Source organism: Amblyraja radiata, chromosome 26, assembly GCF_010909765.2.
Source record: "Amblyraja radiata isolate CabotCenter1 chromosome 26, sAmbRad1.1.pri, whole genome shotgun sequence".
In the NCBI taxonomy this organism is placed as follows: Eukaryota; Metazoa; Chordata; class Chondrichthyes; order Rajiformes; family Rajidae; genus Amblyraja; species Amblyraja radiata.
In genome coordinates this window covers 20,841,114-20,867,874 of record NC_045981.1, presented here as the reverse complement: position 1 = coordinate 20,867,874, position 26,761 = coordinate 20,841,114, and the positions used below count along the sequence as shown (strand labels likewise).

At 43.8% G+C, this 26,761-nt stretch overlaps 1 protein-coding gene across 3 annotated transcripts in view; it reads right to left on the bottom strand.

Annotated features, from left to right (window-relative positions):
* The window catches only part of nup85 (nucleoporin 85), a 28,654-nt gene extending 4,833 nt beyond the window's left edge, over positions 1 to 23,821 (bottom strand). For 2 of the 3 annotated variants that reach the window (XM_033044446.1, XM_033044445.1), the window contains exons 1-16: positions 23,722 to 23,821; positions 22,768 to 22,858; positions 21,347 to 21,506; positions 20,459 to 20,535; positions 19,347 to 19,390; positions 16,828 to 16,897; positions 15,236 to 15,357; positions 13,355 to 13,489; positions 12,012 to 12,134; positions 9,437 to 9,568; positions 8,497 to 8,603; positions 7,120 to 7,203; positions 3,937 to 4,002; positions 3,652 to 3,803; positions 2,233 to 2,350; positions 1,385 to 1,485 (exon numbers count right to left, since the gene is read on the bottom strand). In XM_033044446.1, coding sequence (XP_032900337.1) covers positions 1,385 to 1,485; positions 2,233 to 2,350; positions 3,652 to 3,803; positions 3,937 to 4,002; positions 7,120 to 7,203; positions 8,497 to 8,603; positions 9,437 to 9,568; positions 12,012 to 12,134; positions 13,355 to 13,489; positions 15,236 to 15,357; positions 16,828 to 16,897; positions 19,347 to 19,390; positions 20,459 to 20,535; positions 21,347 to 21,506; positions 22,768 to 22,858; positions 23,722 to 23,757 — 1,618 coding nt within the window. In that variant the 5' untranslated portion in view covers positions 23,758 to 23,821. Of the gene's footprint in view, positions 1 to 1,384; positions 1,486 to 2,232; positions 2,351 to 3,651; positions 3,804 to 3,936; positions 4,003 to 7,119; positions 7,204 to 8,496; positions 8,604 to 9,436; positions 9,569 to 12,011; positions 12,135 to 13,354; positions 13,490 to 15,235; positions 15,358 to 16,827; positions 16,898 to 19,346; positions 19,391 to 20,458; positions 20,536 to 21,346; positions 21,507 to 22,767; positions 22,859 to 23,476; positions 23,574 to 23,721 lie in introns of those variants that run through there. The other variant, XM_033044447.1, reaches the window with a different exon arrangement.
* Between the last annotated feature and the right edge of the window lie 2,940 nt (positions 23,822 to 26,761).

The window sequence follows — 26,761 nt, the reverse complement described above, 5'->3', positions numbered from 1 at the left end:
TTGTTCCTTATTCAAGAGAAAATAAATATCTGTTTACAGACAGTTCTCTGGAATTGTACCCTTACCCAGAGACTGCCGGTAATCTCCAGGACAATAATGCACGTCTGTTCTTTCAATTTAGCATCATTCTTAATTTACTCAAGATAGCCCGACTGTGCATCCTTCTCGTAGAATCTGTCTTCCTCACCTGTCTTTGATGTTTAGCAACCTCCTCTCTCGGCTACTCTTCGAATATCTCTTTGATGAGATTTACAAACCTTACATGTCTGCCTTCGCTGATCCTTTAATCTATTTTCCCAGTCCAGCTTAATCAGCTCTGACTTGCTACCACTGTAATTGCTTTTATTTAAGTTTCGTTCGCTAGATTCAGACCCAGGTTTCTCGCCTTCGATTTGAATTTGAAATTCTATGATCAATCATTTCTTGGGGTCTCATTGTTATGTATAGAACAGGGACCAATGGCTTGAGCGTTAAGATTATGGAAGGAAGGAAAGATGGTGGTTGATGAGGACAATTTCAGTTTCAAAACCCTGAAATAAATAACCATTGAAATCGTGGACTACAGTGGCAGGAGACTAGTGTGGGGCCTTGACTGTGGAGTGGGCCAAGGAGGACTCTGCAGCAGCCTGGGGCTCAGCCTGGCGAGCCGCGGTTATATCCTAATTGCAGGCTTGGCTTGCTCACCACGGAACCGGGAAACCGCCCAGAGAGGGAAGGCTGCTGAGTCTGGCCCCTGAAGACCAGGAAACGGAGGACAGACACTGAATAAGAAGAACCAGGGGCCTTACCTTCCACACCCTCAAGGTCGGCTGCAGGAGGTGCCCACTGGGAAACAAGGGCTGAAGAGGGCCAGGCCAGGCCAGGCCAGGAGAGGGACAATAGAGTTGACGGCTGCAATGGGCCTTTGTGGCCAGCTGCATCCGGGACGGTAACATGGTGCCTAAATGCCACCTCTTGCATATGGAACTTAGTGGGATGTCCTGTATTCTGTACTAACTGGAGGTTGTGCTTATGTACAAGGATAATAGTCTTGTGGATCTCTATGCAAAGAGTATTTCACTGTACCTTGGTACATGTGATAATAAAGAAACCATTGAGCCATAACATTTAATTTCAGCAGTAAAGAAAAAATGGTCATATTTGCAATCGAGGAATGTGATCAGTAGCACCAGAGCAGGTTCTGTGCTAATGAAATCAGAACACAGCATTCCTATTCTATCAAATACTCACTGCCTTGTTCAATGCTGAAATTAAACCCTCTGTCCCACATCATAAACAAAGCAATGTTAATCCAGAATATCATAGATTGATATCCTAAGGCAACTTTGATATCTCAAAGATGATAGAAAACGTGCGCAAATGGTTGTACACTATACCTGCTTACCCAGGAAGGTGAGCCGGTCACTCAACAGCATTGATGAGCCCAGATTGCTGATCAAGTCAAAGTCAGAAAAGCTTCCTTTGATCGAGTAATTCTGCAGTAACCTAAAACAAACGAGAGCTTTTATGAACACAGTATAGCAAAGTAATTGCTGCAATTGACAATCTAACCTGTCAGCTGTTTGCAAGCACATGGGATATACGGATTTGTGAGCACCAGCCCATGCAGAATCTGCAGGGGAGACGGCAAACACAACAGAAAGCGTAGAATATTGTAACATGCTATACCCATTGCCTCACACTGACCTCAATGGACTCTTCCCCAAAAGCATTTGATACTTCCCTCAGTGTCAAAACCTCTCACCACAAGGCGATTATGGCAAAATAAACCAGGGTGAAAAATAGTGAGTGTACTGTTGCAGCAGTGAGGATCTGGCCCCTTGGTAACAGAACGGTGTACACATCTATGCGCTGGTTCTTCCCTCCCACGACCAAGCTATTGATGGGCCACACCAGGATCCCGAGCTGTAGGGAGGAATTGGAACAAGCTTCAGAGCCCCGAGGGGAGAGCAGCCATTAGCTGCACCGTCACTTTCAGTGCTTCATGGGCAGAGGACGTGGACTTTGATGGCTCCTGACCACACAGTCCAACAATTCAGCTGACTAACCATGGGTATGCAGCTGCCTGGGGCGGCAACTCGTTTTGTCGTGCCTTTCAGTCTAAACATCTGCCAGCAGATGTTTGCCAGGTGAGCCAGTCAGAGGGTATCTCCAGCAGGGTTGGGCACCAAATGGAGGAGAACGAGGGTGATGCCTCTGATCATTCCCAACTCGCCACCAACATTCACACACCTGTCAGAGATGAGAGTTGCAAAGAAGGAGTCCTTGGCACGAACGCTCCAGGACAGTGCCGATCCCAGCCGATTGCTGCTCAACGCTTTCATGGCCATGATTTTGCAGATGCTTCTCACTGCAGGAAGATCCACACAATCGCCACATTAGACACAGAGCACACTCAGATCAAAGGCCACATCCTGAGCAAGGGGCTAGTTTGCAGCGCAAGGCTTGGGCTTGAACAGAACACAATCAAAAGTGACAGTAAAGGCTGAAGCTAAATTTAGATGGTATGTGATGGTAAAGATCCCTGGGTATGGGGGGGGGGGGGGGTCGTTGGATGATATGCAGAAGCAGTAAGGGGAAAGATGGGCAATGGGTTTTTGTGTGGGAGTGTGGCATCAATGAAAGGAAAATCAAGGTTGAGATACCTTGCAAATTGTGCTTGCTAACCTTTGTTGGACAAAGGTACACAAAAATGCTGGAGAAACTCAGCGGGTGCAGCAACATCTATGGAGCGAAGGAAATAGGCGACGTTTCGGGCCGAAACCCTTCTTCAGACTGAACAACTTTGTTGGACAAAGCCTGCTACTAATGCTGAGCAAGGACAAGGAGGCAGGATGAAAGGTGGTGCCAACATGAACTGTTTGTTGAGGGAGGTGGAGTGGGGAGAGGGAACTCTTTGGGGCACAGCCTGGAAGTGGAAATAGCACCTTAAAAAGGGAATCCTTCCTGCATTTCCCACACAGTGCAGCCTGGTTAAGGCTACGTGAACTCAAGTTCTGAGAATTCTAAAATCAAACAGTGTTCTGACTGCATATGTAAGCATCTCCCCCTCAGAAAATCCCAAGGACCCTGTTTCCATGAGTAATTTGGGCACACCAGTGGCACAGCGGTAGAGTTGCTGCCTTACAGCGTCAAAGACCCAGGTTCGATCCTGACTACGGGTGCTGTCCATATGGCGTTTGTACATTCTCCCTGTGAAAGCTTGAGTTTTCTCTGGGTTCCCCGGTTTCCTCCCAAATTCCAAAGACGTGCAGGTTTGTAGTTTAATTGGCTTCTGTAAATTGTCCCTCATGTGTAGGATAGAACTAGGGTACAGGTGAACGTGGTTTGGCGTGGACTAGGTGGGCCAAAAGGCCTTTTTCCATGATGTATCTCTATCTCCAAAATCCATGTAGACAAATCCACTTGCCTCATTGATCACTTTCATAGCCTTCTCCAAAAACTCATGACCGTAACATATGAACTCTGCAGACAAAGCCACATTGACTATCCCTAATTATCTGATTCTCTTCTAAATGGGAGTAAATCATATCTCGAAGAATACTCTCCAATAGCCTCCCTACCACAGACGTGAGGATCACTGGCCTATAATTCCCTGGATTTTCTCTACTTCCCTTCTCTCCTCCCACGGTTCAGCAAAATAGACATCACCTTGCTCAGTCATCTGCCGCTGCTCACATATTCTCAGCACCTTCAGTGCCTTCCGTTCCGTGCTGAGGGGAACACGCTCGATGAAAAGCTCCAGGTACACGCGGCCCATGTCCGGACAATAGTCGTAGTAGTCCACGGCCAGCTGCCACAGACTGAAATCATTCAACCAAAAGGTGGGAATCACTCAACAGAAAGGACAGACCATTCATAACAAACAGCACGGCAACATCTCCCATCCGTGCGATTGCAAGAGTGTTGTTATAGAAGCTAATCCAGGTGACCCACCTGTGGTGACTGGACAGTCCTGAAGCATACTCCAGAATGAGGAATTCACGAAGATTTGACCCAAAACTGTAATGAAAAAGCATAAGAATATCACATCAAAACCGTCATCCATCACAAAATCTCACTATATCGTTGTTTGTGGATCGGAACGTATCCTGAGACCGATTATCATGCTGCCTGTCCTCTTCTTGAATGTTTAATCCCTTCTCAAATTGGTTCCCTTTACGATAAACAGGCATTTCAAAGTGCTATGTCTACATATCACCAACATCCAATACACAAATCTACAGAAAATGAAAAACTGATCATTGACTCATGGATTCTCCGAGTTGAATCAGAGTGAAGGCTGCTCGGATATATCCCACCTCCCCTGGTTTGGGGAGAAAGTCGCATGATACAGAACATCCAATTTCAATGGGAGAACAGGATCAGACGCAAGAGGAGGGGTTTGCCTCACTCTCCAACACAGCACAACTGACCAGACATTTACACAGTAAATGACAGAGCCCTGGAGAATGTAGAACAGAAAGATCTGAGAGGACAGGTGCATGGATCCTATTGTGAATCAGGAAGAAAAAAAGGCGAAGGCAGCATTTGGCACACCAGCCATCATTGGGAGTGGTATAGAGTGCAAACATTGGCACATCGTGATAGAGCTGTACAAGTTGTTGGTGAGACCATGCTTCAGTGTAGGAAGGATGTGATTAAGTTGTCAAGTGCAGTAAATGTTTACCAGGATGATACCAGAGCTTGCAGGCTTGAGTTATAAGAGTGGTTGGACAGCACAGGTTTTTTATCTTTGGCGCATAGGAAGTCGAGGGGTGACTTTATTGATGTGTACAAAATCATGAGGGGAATGGATAGAGTTAACACTGTCTTTTCCCCAAATTAGGGTAATTCTAAAACTAGAGAGCATAGGCTTAAGGGAGATTAAAGAGGAATTTTAGGGGCAACAATAGGTGCAGGAGTAGGCCATTCGGCCCTTCGAGCCAGCACCGCCATTCACTGTGATCATGGCTGATCATCCACAATCGGTACCCTTCTCCCCATATCCCTTGACTTCGCTATCTTTAAGAGTATCTAACTCTCTCTTGAAAGCATCCAGAGAATTGGCCTCCACTGCCTTCTGAGGCAGAGAATTCCACAGATTCACAACTCTCTGGGTGAAAAAGTTTTTCCTCATCTCCGTTCTAAATGGCCTACCCCTTATTCTTAAACTGTGGCCCCAGGTTCTGGACTCGCCCAACATTGGGAACATGTTTACTGCCTCTAGCATGTCCAATCCCTTAATAATCTTGTATGTTTCAATACGATTCCCTCTCATCCTTCTAAATTCCAGTGTATACCAGCCCAGTCGCTCCATTCTTTCAACATATGACAATTATGACATATTGCAACCTTTTCACTCAGAGAGTATTCCGTATCTGGAATGTGTAGTCAGAGGAAGCTGTAGAACATTCTGAAAAACATTTGGCCAGAAACATGTAGAAACAAAAAACTGCAGATGAAGGTTTACAAAAAAGGACACAAAGTGCTGGAGTAAAGAGCAGGTCAGGCAGCAACTCTAGAGAACATGGCTAGGTAACGTTTTGTTCAGGACCCTTCTTCAGACTGGTCCCATCAGACTTCAGACAGATCTATGGATAGATAGAATTTGGAAGGCTATGGGCCACCAGATAGGGCTAGGCCAGTATGCCAACTTGGTTGGACAAGGTTTGCCGTAGGGCCTATTTCCGTGCTTTACTGCTTTAAGACAAAGCCATTCATTACAGAATGACAGGACTGGGAACCAATTCTCCCCTCCACCATGGAGCAGTGGGGGTCCAGCACACAACCTCTCCTGCATTATAGAGCAATGTGGCATGTCCGGGCCATCAGTAAGCACAAGTCAAAATGACGAGCATTAAAATCATAGTGAATTGGTGACCTAAAGACTTGCCTTCAAAAGGTTTAAGGAGAGGCTGAGAGGTTGATTCCCCCGTTGTGACACTGTCCACAGTCCACAACCAATGCTGTAGATTAGTGTGAAGTTAAGGAACATGGATATTTGATGGGTATAGGGAGGGTGGTGTGAGTAGAGAGGGTTGACAAGTAACAGGATCAATCATCCTACAGGATCCATCACAGATTGGTTTAGAAAACATAGAAAATAAGTGCAGGATTAGGCCATTTGGCCCTTCGAGCCAGATCTAAATCTAACTCTCTCTTGAGAACATCCAGTGAATTGGCCTGCATTGCCTTCAGAGAATTCCACAGATTCACAACTCTCTGGGTGAAAATGCTTTTCCTCATCTCAGTCCTAAATGGCCTACCCCTTATTCTTAAACTGTGACCCGTGGTTCTGGAATCCCCCAATATCAGGAACATTATTCCTGCATCTAGCCTGTCCAATCCTTTCAGAATGTTATATGTTTCTATAAGATCCCTCTCATCCTTCTAAATGCCAGTGAATACGACCCATTCTTTCATCATATGTCAGTCCCACCATCCCGGGAATTAACCTGGTGAACCTCCGCTGCACTCCCTCAATAGCAATAATGTCCTTCGTCAAATTAGGCGACCAAAACTGCACACAATACTCCAGGTGCGGCAACAAATCTGCCTAAGACCTCAAGGAATTGAAGAGAGTTGCGGATGTAGCCAAGTCCACCGCACAGACCAACCTCCCCATCATCAATTCCATCTACACTTTACACTGCCTTATTACAATGTACTTGCTGGTGCTTCATCTGTTGGTATTTGGCAAAGCAACACTGTCAACGGAACCGTAGATGCCACCGCCCTCAAACAACATGTTTGCTGCAATGAGAAAATAATTCAACAATTCCCCCCTCCACATCCACCCAAAGAGTGGTGGGAGAGGGGGGGTAACAGAAGAGTTTGGAACAGATTGCCGGAAAGGATAGTGGAAACCCAAATCCAGTATATCCAGGAACAAGTGCTATAACAAGATTACAAACCAAGGTGTGGAAGTAGGAATAACTTAAATAGGCTTTCTCACAATACCTGAATGTGAGTTTTAAACCATATCCATTATGATTCTTATAAGCAACAATCTGTACGCAGCTCAGGTTAGAGAGCAAAACCATTACAAGCACCACGTTGCACAAATAAGTCCTAAACTCAGGATGAGGAACTGAAGTGACAACTCTACTCTCATTATCCCTCCACCCTTACACTTACTGAAGATTATGCGACTGCAGGAGGCTACAATGATCCAAAAGGTCTGTCAAATGGGCTACAAACCACCAGTTGTTCAGGACGAGGCTAAAATGAGAACAAACAAAACGGTCAGCATGGGAAACACTGGAATAAAGTGAATACAGGCAAGATGCAGAAACAACGAATTGCATATGCACAAAGTGCTGGAGTAACTCAGCAGGTCAGGCAACATCTCCGGAGAACATAGATAGGTGTTTTGCCCAGAGAGAGGGAATCACGGACCAGAGGACATAGGTTCAAAGTGAAGGGGAAAAGATTTAATTGGAATCCGAGGGGTAACCTTTTCACACAAAGTGTGGTGGGTATATGGAACAAGCTGCCTGAGGAGGTAGTTGAGGCTGGGACTATCCCATCGTTTAAGAAACAATTAGACAGGTAAATGGATAGGACAGGTTTGGAGGGATATGGACCAAACGTGGGCAAGTGGGACAAGTGTAGCTGGGACATTGTTGACGGTGTGGGCGAGTTGGGCCGGAGGGCCTGTTTCCACACTGTATCATTCTATGACTCTAGAGGGGAGAAATCTGGGAAAAAGGTAGGGTTAGATCAAAATACTAGCAAGTTATAAGTGGACGAGTTGATGCAGGTGATGGGGCTGATAGGCAGAAGGGTGGAGATAGTGACAATGGAGACAACGGGTGCCAGATAAAGAAAAACGCAGAAGAGTGAAATGTAAATGCAAACCACATTCTCTAATTTTAAGGGGTACCCCCTATTGCCCGGTCCCTTTCTCTTCCCCTCCCCCCTACACACATTTCTCCCACCACTCCCGTCACCCTGGTCCTATCCCTTCCTCTGTGTACTCATCTCCCACTCCTCCCATTCCACCTTGGATCCCAATCCCCTTATTCCCCCCCGATCCCCATCCACCTGCATCCCACCCCAGCTTTACACTTCACTCTTATTCTTTTCATATCTGACGCCCTTTTATATCTTTTTCACCTCAAACCTTTGTCGCTTCCACCACCCATCACATCCCCACCTTGCCTGCATCCACCTACTACTTGCCAGTTTTAGCCCCATTCCTACATCACTTTCCAACTTTCTTCCCCCTTACGCCAGTAGAAGGATCCCAACCCAAAACATTGTCCGACCATTCCCTCCTGCTTTCTGATCTGCTGAGTTCTTCCAGCGCATTGTGTTTTGCTCTGCATATCTAATAGCTTTGGCTGTTCTTGTGCCTTCAGAATGAGAAGTAGAAATAATTTATGGGAAAGTGTTTTTTTATATTTTGGTTGAATTCAAAGTAAATACCCCCCAAATGCTTTTTCAAAAACCATAATACAAGTGGTGCAATGTGCCAGCGTTTCCATATGTTCTAGGAGGGTGAGTGCTCACCAGCAACTCTTCAACACCTGGTGGATGTTGAACTCAAACACTGCCAACAGGATATGGTCCAGAGGATCTGGTCGGCTCCCATAAGGAATGAAGTGATCCAGGCAGACCTGTACGAGTCAAAAGGGAGAAGAATCACCAGTCATGTCTTTCCCTACCATACAACAAAAGCTCCCATGACACACGATCGTCATACTCCTTTCCCTCTGTCAATTAGTCTGGCTAAGATTCCTCAAAATTAGTTTCCTTGTTTTTTTTCCATTTCCCACACAGACATCGTATTCTTGAATTTTCACCTTTTAAAAATACACATTTTCTGTTTTTCATTCATTTCAGATTTAGAACATCACCCTCAGTCTTCACTACCACTGAAGCCAATTGTGTTTTCCACCCATGATCGCACCCCCACCTAACTTTTACTCTGTGCACGGCGTGTGTGCACTCTTTGGTACACAATACCTACAGTAGAGCTAAAATGACAAATCAAATGCTGTTTGTAAAGTCCAATACTGTAAGCTTCATGTCACCAGCATCTCTACAAGCCTCATCCTAGACTGGTGACAAAAAAACATTGGTTTAGGTTTATTATTGTCACATGTACCGAAGTACAGTGAAAAGCTTTGTTTTGCATGCTATTAAAACAGATCAGACATACCATACATAGATACAATCAATTCAAATCCATGTACAATAGAGGAAAGGGGAAGATATAGTTCTCAGCTTTGTAGCACATCTCTGACAGATGTCAAGATAACTTATTTGGATGAACCTAACCACCAAATTCACCCAACATCCCCTGTAGAAGTGATACTGTAAATGTAATTTCAACATAGCATGCAGCCTCCTGATTACAGAACAATTACCCAATGCGGTATTCATTTGGATAACTGCTCTATCATGGCATACATTTACCTCTCACACAAGGTACAACAGGGATTCTTACCTCAGCAAATTGATAAAGTTCAGTGGGTTTTACGGACGGGTGAGTGAACAGCAGCTTGCTAACCAGGAAGTGGTACCAGGTGGACATGAGATCCCTCTTCTCAAGCAAGGCATCCTCATTGCCCACGAGAATCTAAAAAGGTAACAGAAAATATCAAGTTTGTTAGGGAAATATTCAGGTAGGTTTTTAATCCACTGATCAGAGTGAAGTGGAGATGAGAACCTCCATCAGATCACTCTTTGCTGACCACTCCCCAAGTTCAAGACATGAACATGATAACAGGGACTCAGTTTGGTCCCAAATGCCTTTCCCAGCCCAATAATTTTGAACAATATCGGACTACATGACATTGTTACGTAGTGACAGGAACCAAGCAAAAAAAAACAACTCGGTGCCAATTCAGTATCTGATCCATGAATGGAATGACAGGTCCATAAAAGGTTAAAATAAAATTAAAGCCACTAAACTACAGGAGCTGGAGGCCTAAGCTTAAAGCAGCAAATGCTGGAAACTCTCAGATCAGACACCATCTGTGGAGAGAGAAACAAAGTTACCATTTCAGGTCAAAAACACCAGAATTAGGAGCGAAAGCAAGCTCCTTTTAAATTACAAAGAGGGTGAGGGAAGACTGGATTTGTTATTAGGATGAGGTCAGCAATGCCATGGGATAAACTAGCTGATTGGTTAATGAACAGTAATAGAGCTATACAGCACGGAAACAATCCACGCCGGCCAAGTTGCCTAACGAAGCTAACCCCACTTGTCCGCTCCCGACTAATATCTCACCAAATCTTTCCTATCCATGTACCTGTCCATGTTTCTATTTAAATGTCGTAATTATAATCACCACTACCACTTCCTCTGGCAGCTCAATCTATCTACACACCACCCTCTGTGAACGACTACCCTTCATGTCCTTTTAAATCTACACCCTCTCACCTTAAACTATATGCTTTAGTTTTAGACTCCTCTAACAGGGGAAAAGGCACTTTATCTAAGCCCTTCAGTTTTAAAAATCAAAGCAAAGATCCAGCCTATCCAACCTCTCCTTATAACTCAAATCCTCCAGATCCGTTAATATCCCAGTAAATCTTTTTTGTACCCTTACCAGTTGAATGACATCCTTCCTATAGCAGGGCAAGCAACACTGTACATAGTACCTTAAATGTCTTGAATAGCTAACATGACCTGACATCCCAACTCCTGTACTCAATACTCAGACCAATGAAAGCAAGCATGCTAAACCATCTCCTGCCATCACCTCTTTTAGGGAAATATGCACACATAGGTCGTTCTGTTCTACAACATACAAGCAGTGCTGGCTCGAAGGGCAGAATGGCCTACTCCTGCACTTATTTTTTTATTCACCGGGTCCCCACCATTTACACTGCGTCTTGCCAAAATGCAACACTCCGCATTTATCTGAATTAAAACTTCATCCGACATTCCTCGACCCAGTTGATCAAGTTCCCATTGTAATCACAGATAACTTTCTTCACTGTCCACTATACCACCAATTTTAGTGCCATCTGCAAACTGAGGGTGGGTGACATTGTATCATTATTTAAGAATGGCAAGGAAAGGCAAGTGAGGTACAACAAACCGGTGAGCCTGTCATCCGTGGTTGGGATGTTGGGGACAAGATCAGCCAACATTTGGATAGGCACCAATTAATACCCTCAGCTATACGAAGGATGTCATTAAGTTAGAAAGGTTACAGATGAGATTCACCAGGATGTTATTTGGGCAAAGCACAAAATGCTGGAGAAAAGCTGCGGATCAAGCAGCTTCTCTGGAAAACATGGATAGGTGACGTTTCGGGTCAGGATCATTCTTCAAGTTTGTTATTTATAAGTGTTAATTGGGCACTTATAAATGCCCAATATAGGGAGAGGCTGGAAAGGTTGCAAAGAAGATTTACAAGGCTGTTGCCAGGACTCGAGGGCCTGAGCTATAAGGAGAGGTTGAGCAGGCTCGGATTTTATTCCTTGGAGCACACAAGGATGAGGGGTGATCTTATAGATGTGTACAAAATCATGAGAAGAACAGATCGGGTAAATGCACAGTATTTTGCCCAGAGTTGTGGACTCAAGAAAGATATGGGTTTAAGGTGAGGGGAGAAAAGATTTAATAGGAACTTGAGGGGTAACTTTTAATTTTGCACAAAGGGTGGTGGGTATCTGGAATGAGCTGCTGAAGGAGGTAGTTGCGGCAGGTACTATCGTTGTATATTTAAGAGACATTTGGACAGGTATATGGATAGAATAGGTTTAGAGGGTTATGGGGCGGGAGGGTGAGACTAGTGTATGGTCAGAGTGGGTAAATTTGGCCAAAAGGCCTGGTTCCATGATGTACGATTCTATGATTTGACAAGATGTCCATCCATGTGTGACAAGTGACAGCCAGTGGCCTTGTTCCGTGACCAACATGACCTTGCGCTTTAGTCTGCAAGAAAATCCAGGAAGAGTAGATTTTCGTTGACTTTCTTAATACTGTTGAGAGTGACATTCGGTCTGGACCCTATACCAGTTCAGTATATGGTTCCATCAGACACACCAACTGTGCTCTTCCTTACCTGGCAGATCAGCAGCATATCTTTATTGGGTGCGAAGATTCCCTCTCTCAGGCATCGCTGGCACTCTTCCTGCCAATGACGCCATTTCAACTCAAACTCAGTCAGGTTCTGATTACTGCCAGGCTAAAGAGGGGGAAGAAAGATACTTTTTTTTAAAAAGCACAAGAATGAAACATTTTAGATGAAATTTAACACGTGCTTAAGGAGCACCACCACTGCCTTTTGACTCAGCAACATACTATTTGTTGGTGAAAAAACAAACACGGCAGATGCTCAAAATTGAAACAAAATAACAATGGAGATGCTTGTGGAATGAAGCAGAAATTAATATTTCAGGTCCAAAACCGTCACCAGAGGTGATAGTTCAGGATAACCCCAGTGAAAGGTCATCTCCCTAAATCTGTTTATCTATCTCCACAGATATTACCTGACCTTTTGAGTATCTCCAAATGTGTTGGGAGGTTTTTAAACAATATTCTGGTATCAGTTCCCATATTCAGACAATGATTATGCTACCAGTGGAGTTGCAAGACTAGGGAATGTTGAGAGGTATATCCAAACCATTCACAGTTGATGCATATCACAAACAATATCCTGAGAGGAACATCCAAAGCTACCAAAACCAGCCAACCAGTATTTAGTCATAGAGCACAGAAACAGGCCGTTCAGCCCAACTTGCCTATGCCAACCAAGATGCCCATCTACAGTAGTCCAACCTGCCTGCTTTGGGCCCCTATCCCCCTCAAACCTTTCCTATCCATATACCCGTCCAAATAGAAACAAAATGTAGAAAAATGGCCTTTATTAAAATCTGACAATGTGCACTTTAACCACATGTGATTTTTTCTATTACAAATCTCAAAATGTGAAGTACAAAAACAAATAAATAAATGGTAGGTCTTTGTCCCAAACATCATGGAGGGCACCGTAGCTCTTAGGGCTAACGGAAGTAAGGGATTTGAGGAGAATCCAGGAACGGGTTACTGAGTTTGGATGATCAGGCATGATCATATTGAATGGCGGTGCTGGCTCGAAGGGCCGAATGGCCCACTCCTGCACCTACTTTCTATGTTAGATATAAGGGTAACGGGATAGCAGATGAGAAAGCTGTAACACTGATAGCTTGCATGTGATTATTGTTTAAGTGCCAAAACAAATTATACCAGACAGAAACTATAGCTGCAGAAACATTTCAGCAAGGAGCCACCATCTTAAGGATGGAGGAAAACTGGCAAATCACAACCACTTGCATGGGATAAGAAATGATTCTTGCAGTTCTACCGAGAGCAAACGAATAATGCCACAAGGTCGAAAGGAAGGAAATTATCCACTTTTGAACTTACCACGAACATGGGCATTTTCCTCATTAGATCAGACATGCATTTGTACATGGAACTGGCAGCAGGATCAAGCAAGGCCTTCTTTGCCAGCATCTGTCGAGCCTCTGCCATTCGGCTTTGGAGTACGTAGCCAGTAATCTGGAAACAAAGGCATTTCTTAGGATGGGTCTCAAACCCCTCCACACAACCCACTCCCTGCTAACATTTCAGTTCCCTTTCCTTTTCAGATAAGGATACCAGTAACTAGCAGTCTGCCTGCAATTAATAATACAGAAATGTTCTATCTAAAATTCACAACAGCACTCCCATCGAGCTTATGACACACAGCTCAAGGCGAGCAAATGCTCTTTGTCAAATAGCTACTCACGCAGTAGAAGAACCCGACCATATCAATCATATTTCCAATGCAGGGCCAGTGCTTCCAATTGCCATAACCGGCCCAATCACTTGGACACCCACTTTCCAGTCCAGTCCAGAACACAACAAACAAGAAACAGAAGAGTATGCCATTTGGTACTCACATCTTTTTACATGACTGGGATTGATTTTGTACCTCACCACTAACCTCATCTCTTCAAATACCATTAATATCCACAAATCTATCAATCACAGATGTTCGTCCAAGGAGCAACCACTGACCCTTGGGGTAGAGAATTCCAATAATTTACAACCTTCACTTTGAAGAACTATCTTCTCAGCTGTGTTGAAGGGCTGAGCACTTACTTTGGGAGTCTGGTTACTGGATCTACACATCCCAGCCAGGGGACATACTTGGATGCAAGTTGCAAACACCCGAAGCCCCAGAACCATTCACTGCTACACCCACTAATCACAGCTTCACAACCCAAGAATGACCCATTTATTCCTGCTCAGTTTTATGTCTGTTAACCAATCCTCAATACCATGCCACTAGTTTTGTTTAATAACCACCTCTGTGGCACTCCGTTGTAGGCCTTCTGATGGTCTAAGCACACCAGTAGCATCCTTACTTACCAACTTTTAGTTTTTAGTTTTAGAGATGCCCTTCAGCACACCGAGTCCTTGCTGACCAGTGATCACTCTTACACTAGGTCTATCCTACACATTAGGGACAATTTACAGAAGCCAATTAATTTACAAACCTGTGCGTCTTTAGAATGTAGGAGGAAACCAGTGCACCCGAAGAGAACCTACATGGTCACACGGACAACCTGAAAATTCCATACAGACAGCATCCGTAGTCAGGATCGAACCCGGGTCTCTAGCGCTGTAAGGCAGCAACTCTACCGCCAAATGTGCCGCCGCAAGTTACAACCTCAGAACATGGCAACAGATTTGTCAAACTACATTTCATCTTTCCTTTGAATAGTGGGGTACCGATGCTGCCGACCAATCTATGGTGGACCCATTCTAGAACCAATGCATCTGTGAAAGATCACATGGTAGAAATATTGCACTTATTATCTCCTCAGCCATCTCTTCCAAAACCTTTGGTTACAGGTCATCTGACCATGTGGAATTTTTGAGTTATATTCCCAATAATGTCTCCATTCTTTTAACAAATTGCAAATTACTTCAGCTCCTGATTCACTCTAGATGTGTTCTTGCATATTTCAGGGAGGATTGCCATCGCTTCTTTCATGAAGCCAGACAAAAAATGTTCAATTCCTTGCCATTTTCATATTCTTAGATTAGAAGGTTTGCTCTTTCTTTACCAACCCATCCCCCTCTCCCCCCGCCTACCCACAATCCCACCCCACAACACTCCTAATCAGAATACACCGCCGTTGGCCTGGCGCGATCCTTGCTGCCCAATCACTTAACAATTGTGGGAATTCCAGCTTCAGAACCACTGGCCCATCTACTATCGCATCCACCGAGTTCACATGGTGAGACGCCACTTACCACATTCCAGTAGTACAGGTGTTGTGTGGGCTCTTCTGAGTCCATGAGCTGTTCAGCCATAGCATCCACTTGACAGATGTGCACTCTGACCCAGTCCAGAAGGAGTCCGATGAGAGAACCAGCTGAAACCAGACATTACTACCTTAGTGTTCAGCAGATTACAACCTCTTGCTGCAATGAGAGTTTAGCTTTTAGCCTCTTTTGACATTTCTATAAATATTTCCAAGCCTCACTTCTATGGACAATAGATCTGTTAAACTAAACTTCTTCTTTCCTTTGAATAGTGCGGCAGAGATCGCAGTGGTTTTCTTTATACTTGAACTTATTTTTCCTTTATTGCCATCACAAAGTTAAACTTGCCTTTGGCCAACATTCATGCCCTACCATCACACAGCAAAGGGCAGCAGTCACTTGGGTGATGTCTTCTATAATGTAGACTCCTACAATGCAGTCTCCTCTACATAGGAGAAATCCAACAGTTGATCCCCAGACAAGAGATTACAGATGCTGGAATCTGGAGCAACAACCAATCTGCTAGACGAATGAATGATGTTTCAGGATCCTGATGCAGGGCCTCAACCCAAAATGTTGACATTCTTTCACCCCAAACAAACGCTGCTTCACCCGCTGAGTTCCTCTGGCAGATTATTTGTTGTTACGGATTGGATAGTCGGATATTGCTTACAAATTTAATTCACAATCTTATTCTTATCTGACATGTCTGTCTGCAGTCTCCTCCACTGCCATAGTGAAACCCATTATAAACGAGAAGAACGGCATCAGTCGTTCCTCCAGGCACTTTGTCACCTCCTGGAATGAGCAAAACTTTCTAACTTCAGATAAACTGCTCTCTCATTGTTTCCCATTATCTTATTCCCCATTCTCACATTTTTTCTACAAAGTCCCTAACGGTCAGTACTCATGCACCTCATCACCTGCTCTGTCTTAGCTGTAAGGCAGCAACTCTACCACTGTGCCACGGTGCTGCACCTTGTTGTGAACCAAAATCACTTCATCCGGTTCAAACATCTAATCCCATACAACTGCAGACACCAGAAAATGTCCAAGAAGCTGCCAGCTTCTCGTAAATCTCAACGAGTCCAATGACATTCCAACAGGAAAGGAACCCGCCACTCACCTCTTACCTTGCTCTCTTGAAGTTATAAAATCGTGGGGTCAAGTCCCACTCTAGAAACTAAAGCACCCCAGTGCAGTACTGAAGCACTCTTGTTTGGGACACCGAAGATCCCATGTAACTATTTCAAACAAAGGAGTTATCTCTCGTGTGCTGGCTGACACAGGTCCCCAAATTAATATTAGTACCAGCACATTAGATGCAATGATACACCACCTCAAAACTACTGAACTGGCCATAAGGCACTTTGGGGACAGAGGTTGTGATAGCCACTTGATGAATGCAACTCTCTTACTGACCAAGACTTTCATAAACTCATCTCGTTCCCACAATATAAATTAATTGCTCATAGGAAATCATTAATATCACACATACTCTTAAGGCCAACGCGAAGAAAAATGTGAACAGAACGAAAATTGTAAACTGAACAGTAACACATGCAGCATCCCAAACTCACCTTGAGCTGCCTCGACATATAAAATCTCGCACAAGTTCCAGATCAGTTCTACTGCCGACAGAATCGAAACCTGCCATTGAAAGGATCATCACACTGTTATCTTCCATCAACAAAGTCTAAACATAGTTCAAAAAACAAGGAAGACACAGAGTGCTGGAGTAGCTCAGCAGATCAGGCAGCATATCAGGACAACATGAGTAGGTGACGTTTCAGGTCGGGATCCTTCTTAAGACTGATTGTAGGGGGATGGGGGTAAGAAAGATAGAAAGGAGGAGGGGCAGGACAAAGCCTGGCAGGTTATTGGCCTACAAGGCAGGGTCAGTTATTTGATAGGCATATGGTTGGACAGAGGCAAAAAACAGAAAGACAGAAGACCTAAGCAGTCCCTCAAGGTACACATGCATCTCCTCGAACTTCATCTACTTAATCCGGTATTCTGATGTGGCTTCCTGTACACCAGCAAGACCGTTTTGCAGAACATGGCTGTTACCCATTGAAACTCCCCTTCCCATTCCAATACTGACCTTGATATTCAGGGTCTCCTCCCACATCTTGTATTCTGCTTGGATAGCATATAACCCAACAATATAAACATTCAATTCTTCAATTTTAGTTAACTACTACATAACCCTCCCCTCTTGCCACATTCTCCCTTTCACCTACATTCCGTCATCTAGTTTCATAATTTGCAACTCTTCAATTCTTTTGTCTCATACCTTGTCTTTTCATCTCGAGCCTTTGACCAACCATCTACCTATCAAATAATTTTCCCCACCTCTGTTGGCCTAATAGAAATCTTGGAGGATTCACAGCATGGCGATTTGCTGAGATCTTAAATAAATACATCTGTATTTACAAAGGAGGGATGTTGAAGGTAGCAAATTTGGGAACGGGTCAAGGGGGTGGTACATGGATAATCTGGAGCAGGTCCGTATTAAGGAGATGTATGTCATGGGATGCATTAGGGTTGCTAAATCTCCAGGGCCAAATGAGATTTATCCCAGGTTCCTGCGGGAGGCAAGGGATGAGATAGCAGAGGCCCTGATGAATATAGAAACATAGAAAATAGATGCAGGAGTAGGCCATTCGGCCCTTCGAGCCAGCACCGCCATTCAATATGATCATGGCGGATCATCCTAAATCAGTACCCCGTTCCTGCTTTCTCCCCATATCCCTTGATTGTGTTAGCCCTAAGAGCTACTGTATAACTAACTCTCTCTTAAAAACATCCAGTAAATTGGCCTCCACTGCCTTCTGTGGCAGAGAATCCCACAGATTCACAACTCTCTGGGTGAAAATGTTTTCCTCATCTCAGTCCTAAATGGCCTACCTCTTATTGTTAAACTATGACCCCTGGTTCTGGACTCCCCAACATCAGGAACATTTTTCCTGCATACTTTTTGTGTCTTTGTTTGCCAGAGAGGAGGAGCCAGACGCCTTGTAAGATAGCTTGTGTTCCTCCTTTATCTAAGAAGGGCAGCAGGAATAAGACAGTTAACTATAGTTCAGTGTACTTTATTTTTGGAGAAAAGGGTAGGATTTATGTACACTTTGAAAGGCAGTGAATGATCAGATATTTGTTTGGGGGAGAACCTGTCTTAATAGTCATCCCTCAGTCAAAATTGCTAAAATTATTACCCGATCAACAGGACAAGACTATTTGTGGAAGCTGCCCCACAACCTAATCATAACAATAACTCCTTCACTAGGTACTCTAGGACCAGGACATCCCAAGACTGTGAACATAACTGTACAAACGCATAGCTTGTTGGCTGGGAAATGGCAGCTATACTTGTGCTTAAGCCAAGCTGCTACTGTGCAGGGAGTATTGTGGGGGCAAAAATAGAGGAAGATTTACGCCAAATCTTAACTGGTACTGCACCTGTGCCAAAGCATTTTATTTGAACAAAATTGTTATGCTAACTACAGATATTAAGGAAAATATTTTAATGGTTGTCTGTTTTGCTGGCAAATGTACACCATACTGGTTTGTATATTCTTATCAAATTTGTTCACGAAACAGCTGGATAGTTGAGACAAAACTTCCCTGAAGATGCAAGACTTAACATGTAATTGATTTAAAAATCAATGTACTCAGCAGCTAGCAAATTTTTCGCATGCGTGAGTGCGTGCGTAGAATTAGGGGCCAATGTACATCTATTCACAAACAATCCATCAATAGTTCAATTGCCCATCTTCAATGATAACGCCCCTCATCATACTTAATAAAGACCAACATAAGACACTAACAATCTCTCAGTCCCCATAAAATAGGAAATCAGCACATAAAGAAAAAGGAGAAAAGGCCTCTCCCAAAGTACAGAACCACAGAGCCTGAATTTTCTACATGCCCTGTAGCATTAAGGAGAGGCATACGTCAACAATGATCACATCATTTTGAAGATTACCCATCTGTATTCCTCATAACAGGACAGAGGAACAGAAATGCATCCAATAAATCTCCTGCTTAAACTAACGGAATATATACACATTTATACAGGACTTAAATATAAACATACCTGATCTTCAAACTCCATTGACAAGTTTTGATCACGAGAATAAACTGGGAAAATAAAAATAAATATTTCTTGCAGATACTTCAAGAATGCAAAACACAAACAGTCGAGAGGGCAGGTTAGTGAGGATGAAGTACAATGGAAATGCATGACTGGATACAGAAAGGAAATGCCACAATTAAAGGAAAAGCATGGAAACTGTAGACCAGTCGGCCTAATATCTGTGGTAAGTTACTGGAGAGGATTACGAGGGATAAATTATATATTCATTCGGATAGAGATGCTGATTAGGGATTGCACGTAGGGGATAAGGACTCATAAACCTGATTGAGTGTCTATCTTCAAATTATCTTACACTTGTACAAGACATTGGTGAAGCCGCATTTCGGGGAATTGTGTTCAGTTTTGGTCACCCTGCTATAGGAAGGTTGTCATTAACCGGGAAAGAGTGTAGAGAAGATTCACGCAGATGTTGCCAGAATTCAAAAGCATTCACTTTTGGAGAGCTAGGACTTTATTCCTTGGACCACAGAAGGCCAAGAAGTGATCTTAAAGAGGTGTATAAAATCATGAAGGGAATTGCTAGGGTCTATGAACAATCTTTTACCCAGAGTAGGGGAATCAAGAATTAGAGGACATAGGTTTAAGGTGAGAGAGCAAAGATTTAATAGGAACCTGAAAGGCAGCTTTTTCAGAGAGATATATAGAGGTGGAGTTATTGAATAAGCTGCCAGAGGCAGATACTATAACAGTATTAAAAGACATTTGCACACATACGTGGATATGAAAGGTTTGGAGGGATACGGTATGAACCAAATGTAGGCAAATAGTACTAGCCTAGATGGGGTACCTTGAGCCACATGGACAGGTTGAGCCGAAGGCCTGGTTCCATGTAGTGCGACTATGACATACTGGAAAACCAATTGTGGAAGCAGAAATTGACATTTTCAAGGTGGAACCAATTCAATCAGAGCAGGAAAAAAATGAATAGACATAGACCATTTTTCAAAGCATAGCAGGGACCAGCTCTCAGAAAACACCAACAGTTTGGAAGACTTGCATATAATTATTTTCTCTGTGACAGATTCTTCATCACATCATGACAAGCAACTTACCAGATATTGCTGTTTTATGCAGCTCCTCCAGATAAGCCCTCATCACTGAACGGTAGTTTCTGCTAATATGTATTAATCTGCAACAACAATCGCCATCCGTTACATAATGGAAATGTGTTATCCTATTCACCCACCCACCCACCACGCGGGACATTAACCCTTGACGTCTGGTCACAGTTTTGCACAAATAAAGCATAAGCCTGCTGCTGACTGCTCACAGCATTTCATGGTCACCCAGTTCTGAGTTGCCAGAGCAGATCTCCCAATCTGAAGCTTTCCCCATACAGCATAACTGTACCCTTGGAACTTTACTGAACTTTACTTGTTAGAGGCCCATCAGATGCCATGACCGCACACTTCCAGTAACGTCAAACATACATTCAGCTTCCAAAATTTATTCATAAGTTTGTGATAACACTCTAATCAGCATAAAGACATCTGTTCAAAGTGGTTAGGTTAATGACCGAGGCCGACATATCTGTGGTTACCTGGTGCCTCTCTCAAATATTCTGACAAAAATGGAAGGCATATAAATGTCCACGCTGTGGGTGTGCTGTGTATACAGGGTTGGATTTGCACTATCCCATCATGCCACGTAGTTTTAATGTGCTTAGCTCCGAATACTACATTTTATTCCTCATGTTTCAGTTCTGGCCAACAACTGAATTATCGAGGCAATAATAAGGATTTCAGTGCATTATCAAATTGGCCTCTACTCCTGCCCATATAGTTTCACCTGGATGATTAGCCACTACATCCAAAGCATCAGACTACAATGTGAAGAAAAACAATTGATACCAATTTATTGCCATAAATGGACTCCCCGTCAATCAGAGATCACAGTCAGCTTCAAGAGGGGGAGAAACCCAAAAATTAGTTTCTACTCACTGAGTTTTGTTGTTTGGGCTATCCTTCTGGGTTTTCTGAAGTGTCATGAAGATGCCATGTGACTCATTGAAAAGTTTGCTCAGAATTGGCGAGTATATATCCTTATCTTTGAGAACAACTTGAATGGTGGTCATCTGCGATGAAGTACCAGAGGGATTTTCTGTGGTTTGACCAGAAAGAACGGCTGTGACATTCAGCTCTACATAGTGGAACACAACCCCCACAAACTGTATCACCAGATCCAGCAGCTCCTTCATTTACAATAGAATAGTTAAAACAATGGAAAGCTAGTCTCACAAAAGGCTAGTGGAAGAAAGGTGAAACTGCCATAGATATCCGAGTAACATATAACACGGAACCCCTTCGGTTCACTGTCCCAGCCAACAATTAAACCTACACTAATCCCATTTTTACACTCTGTTCGTTCCCACCCACTTACATACACACCAAAGGCAATGAACAGCAGCCAAATGACCTACTAGCTGTGTCTTTAGGATGTGGGAGGAAACCAGAGTATCTGGGGAAACCCACCTTGTCACATGAGAGCATGCAAATCCCACATAGACTGCGTGGGAGATTGGGATTGAACCTGGACTGCCAGAGCTGAGGTAACAACTCCAGTCACTGCACCACCTTTCCATGAAACCGAAACGATCTAAACTTAATTCCTTCTTCAAAGTCAAGCTAGGCAAATGAGACTTGCGTTCTTAGGGTCCAAGTTCAGAGTTCCCTGAAAGTGGCTACACAAGAAAGAGAGAAAGGACATATGGCATGTTTGCCTTCATCTGTTGAGGCATTGAATATAAGTATCAGGAAGTTATGTTCCAGCTTTATAGGACTTTGAGAGGCCAGATTTGGAGTATTGTGAGCAGTTCTGGTCAACCCATTACAGGAAGGGGTAGAAGCTTTGGAACAGGCGAAAAGAGGTTTACCAGCATGCTGCCTGGATTCTAGGGCAATAGGTATAAAGAGAGGATGGAGAAAGATGAGGCAAAGTTAAAAGAAGCTTTGCGGAGCATTCTTTTTAAAACAGAGAGTAGTGGGTGCCTGTCACCTGCTGCTTGGATGGTGGTGGAGGAATTTACAATAGTGGAGTTTACAGGGTTTTAGATAGGTACATGGATATGCAGGGAATGGAGGGAAATGGACCATGTGCAGGCAGAGGAGATTAGCTTAATTTGGCATCAAGTATGTCACAAATATTGTGGGTTAAATGTCCTGTTCCTGTGCTGTGGGTGTTGGAGAACGTTGAATCTCTGTTGCAGAAAGAAGCTGAAGGCTTTAAAAATCTACCTTCTGGAGGATGGAGGCTTTCCTGTGTTGCCATTTCCAAATGGTTGGGAACTAAACCCCAATATATCAAACATAGGTAATTTGATTTTATTAAAAAAAAGATAAATAATGCTTGTACATCACATTACCTTTCCGGTCATTTTGTGTTGGATAAACCAACATTTCTGTAGGACCCCACTCAAACCCTATGGGTCCTCTAGGATCAATTCCTGGAATGTCCTGATATCACAGAGAAGAAAAAAATTGTTTACACAGACGAAGAAACAACTTGTTAGCTTTGCTAATGGAGCGTCAGTCATGGAAAGATACCACAGAGAAGCGAAGGAAATACGGCACATCTTGGTGCACAATACGTAACAGCATGCCATAACCTGAGAGACGGTGAATGACCAACATGCACATGTATACGCACACACTAATTGACATTAACTAACACTAAGAAATTAATATTGAATTGCTAAACTTGTTATTGTGTTGTACTGCTTCCAGCTGCAAGAACGTGTAGCAATCAATAAAGGGCTATAGGCCTATTGCAAGTTTATGTACAGGGACATACCTATCCAAACACTGTATACTTGTATTTATACTTATGCATTTCAAATATGTATGTCATGTTTTATACTTTGGCAATATAACAATGTTTTTTTATCATGCCAATAAAGTTTTTTAATTGAAAAAATTGAAATTGAAATTGAATCAGGACAGGATGAGTCTGCACTGACCCCAATAACCCATTTATACCAATCCTACATTAATTCCAATTCCACAATACCTGCCAACTCCTCCCTTTGACATATGGAGCAATTTACAGGGACCAATTAACCAACGGACACGCACCCTTTTAGGATGTGGGAGGAATTTGGAGAAAACTCCAGGCGATCACAAGAGGGAGGGAAAACGCACAAACTCCACAGAGACAACACCGAGACCCCGCACTCCGCCGCTACACTGCCCGGACACCCGACCCCCCCCCCCCTCCCCCCCTCCCCCTCCTCCCCCTCCTCCTCCTCCATAGGCGCTTCCCCGGTCCATCTCCTCCAGCCCCTCGGTTCCTACCCCCAGTGCCATCGCCTCTCTCTCACCGTGACTTGGAACGCGCTCTCGTCCTCCATCTCCATCCCGCGCTCCGGCCCACTCCGGCGCCCTGCAGCTACGCACTGGCGTCATCCGGGAGCGACACTGAAAGAAAGGGCGGGCCGGTCACTTTGCCCGAAACGTCACCCATTCCTCATCTCCAGAGATGCTGCCTGTCCCGCTGGGTTACTCCAACATTTTGTGCCTATCTTTGGTATCATTCAAACTTCCCCTCCTTCTACTATATCCCCTTCTCTCCTCCAACCAAATCGTCCATCTCTCTGTTTTAAGAAGGAACTGCAGATGCTGGAAAATCGAAGGTACACAAAAATGCTGGAGAAACTCAGCGGGTGCAGCAGCATCTATGGAGCGAAGGAAATAGGCAAGGTTTCGGGCCGGTTCGGCCAGAAACGTTGCCTATTTCCTTCGCTCCATAGATGCTGCTGCACCCGCTGAGTTTCTCCAGCATTTTTGTGTACCATCATCTCTCTTCATCTATATCCCCCATCTGAGAAGAGAAGAGAAGGCTTCTCTTCTCTCTTCCAACCAAATCTTCCAATTAGCTTACAATGGCTCCTTGAAAGTGGCAACACAAGTAGATAGATTGATCAAGAAAATGTACAGTATGCTTACCTTCATCAGTTGAATTAATGCGTTTCGGAGTAATGTTGCAGCTTTATAAAACTTTAGTTTGGCTGGATTTGGAGCATTGTCGGCAGTTCTTGTCGCACCATTACAGAAAGGATGTGGAGGTTTTGGGGAGGGTGCAGAAGAGGTTGCCAGAATGCTACTTTGAGTAAAGGGTATTAACATAAGGAGAGGTTGGACAAACTTGGGTTGTTTTGTTAGAAACAGCTTCTTCCCCACAGCTATCAGGCTATTGAACTCAACCCAAACAAAACTCTGAACATTAATAGGTCATTATCTGTTTATTTGTACTTTATCTGTTTTATTTATTGATGTGTGTATATATTTATACAATGGGATATGGACACACTGATCTGTTCTGTATTTATGCCTTCTATATTCTGTTGTGCTGAAGCAAAGCAAGAATTTCATTGTCCTATCTGGGACACATGACAATAAACGCTCTTGAATCTTGGAGTGTTGGTGATTGAGGGGAGACCTGATAGATGTGTATAAGATGATAAGAGCTATAAATAAGGGAGACAATCAGTACCTTTATCCCAGGATGGAATGTCAAAAACTAGAGGGCATAGCTTTAATGTCAGAGGGGGAATTTTTTAAAGAAATGTGCAAGATTTATACAGTGTGCTGCCAAATGTGGTGGTGGAAGCAGACAGGATAGTGGCAGGGAATGGAGGGATATAAATCACAATGCAGACAGAGTTGATCAGTTAAACTTGCATTGTTCACTACAGACATTGTCACCCAAAGGCCGGTTTCTGTGCTGTACTATGTGGATTTAGTGTAAGGAAGTTTGAGTACACCAGTAAAATTGTCTTACAATAATTATACAGTTCTCTAGTAAGATTACACAAGTCAAGTCCAAACCCTTAATAATCAGCGACTATGATAGATTCCTTCGATGGTGGGGAGGTCAGAGCCGGTGATGGTCTGGGCAGTGTTTACAACTTTTTGCAGTCTTTTCTGCTCCTGGACGTTCAAGTTGCCAAACCAGGCCACCTTGCAACCAGTCAATATACTTTCTACTGTGCACCTGTAGAAGCTCAAGAGAATCCTCTTTGACATACCGAATCTCCGTAATCCAGGAAGTAGAGGCGCTGATGTGCTTTCTTCATGATTGCGTCAGTGTGCTGGGTCCAGGAAAGATCGTCGGAAATATGCACCCCCAGGAATTTGAAGTTTTTGACTCTCTCCACCATGAGAGTTGATGTAAACAGGATTGTGGGTCCTCAACCTTCCTCTTCCAAAGTCCACAATCAGTTCTTTGGTTTTGCTGATATTGAGAGCCAAGTTGTTGTGCTGGCACCATATGATCAGTCGGTCGATCTCACTTCTATACTCTGACTCATCACCATCTGTACAACACTTTCTCCTGAAGAGTGTTTCTGATCTGTCGGACAGGTGTTGGGGGGGGGGGGGGTTCTTTATTATAGAGATAATTCTTCTGTCATCAGCTGTCAAAAGAGGTCTTCCTTGGCCTGCCAGTCACTTTGCGATTAGTAAGCTCACCAGTGCTCTCTTTCTTCTTAATGATGTTCCAAACAGTTGATTTTGGTAAGCCTAATGTTTGGCTGATGTCTCTACCAGTTTTATTCTTGTTTCTCAGTCTCATAATGGCTTCTTTGACTTTCATTGGCACAACTTTGGTCCTCATGTTGATAAACAGCAATATAAGTTTCCAAAGGTGATGGAAAGACTGGAGGAAAGACTAAGTGCTGAGAGCTCTCGTATACCTGCATTCAGGAAGCAATTTAACACACCTGAGCAATTACAAACGCCTGTCCGACCATATCGCGGTGCTGCTTCTTCCTGCCTACAAGCAGCAATTGAAGAGTGCACCCCCAGAAGTGAGGACAGCACAGAGCTGGTCGGGGGGGGCAGAAGAACAACTCCAGGACTGTTTGGAGTCTGTAGACTGGGCAATGTTCAAGGACTCGGCAACGGACTTGAACGAATATGCCACAGTCGTTACAGACTTCATAAAGAAATGTGTGGAGGACTGCATCCCTACAAAAACCTTCCGAGTGTTTCCCAATCAGAAACCTTGGATGAACTTTGAGATCCGCACTCTCCTGAAGTCCAGACACAGGGCATTCACCTCCAATGATACAGTGGCCTACATGAAGACCAGATACGACCTTGGGAAGGCCATCAAAAAGGCCAAAAGGGACTTATGCTCCAAACTGGAGGACGAGACAGATGTTCGGCAGCTGTGGCAGGGTCTGAATGCAATCACCTCCTACAAGGCAAAACCAGGAGGCAGCTCGAATGCCGGTGTAACATCACTCCCTGACGAGCTCAATGTGTTTTACGCACGCTTTGACAGGGAGAATACTGATGTGCCTTCCCGATCCCCCATTCGCTGCGATGGCATTTCAGTCTCAGTCACAGAGGCCGATG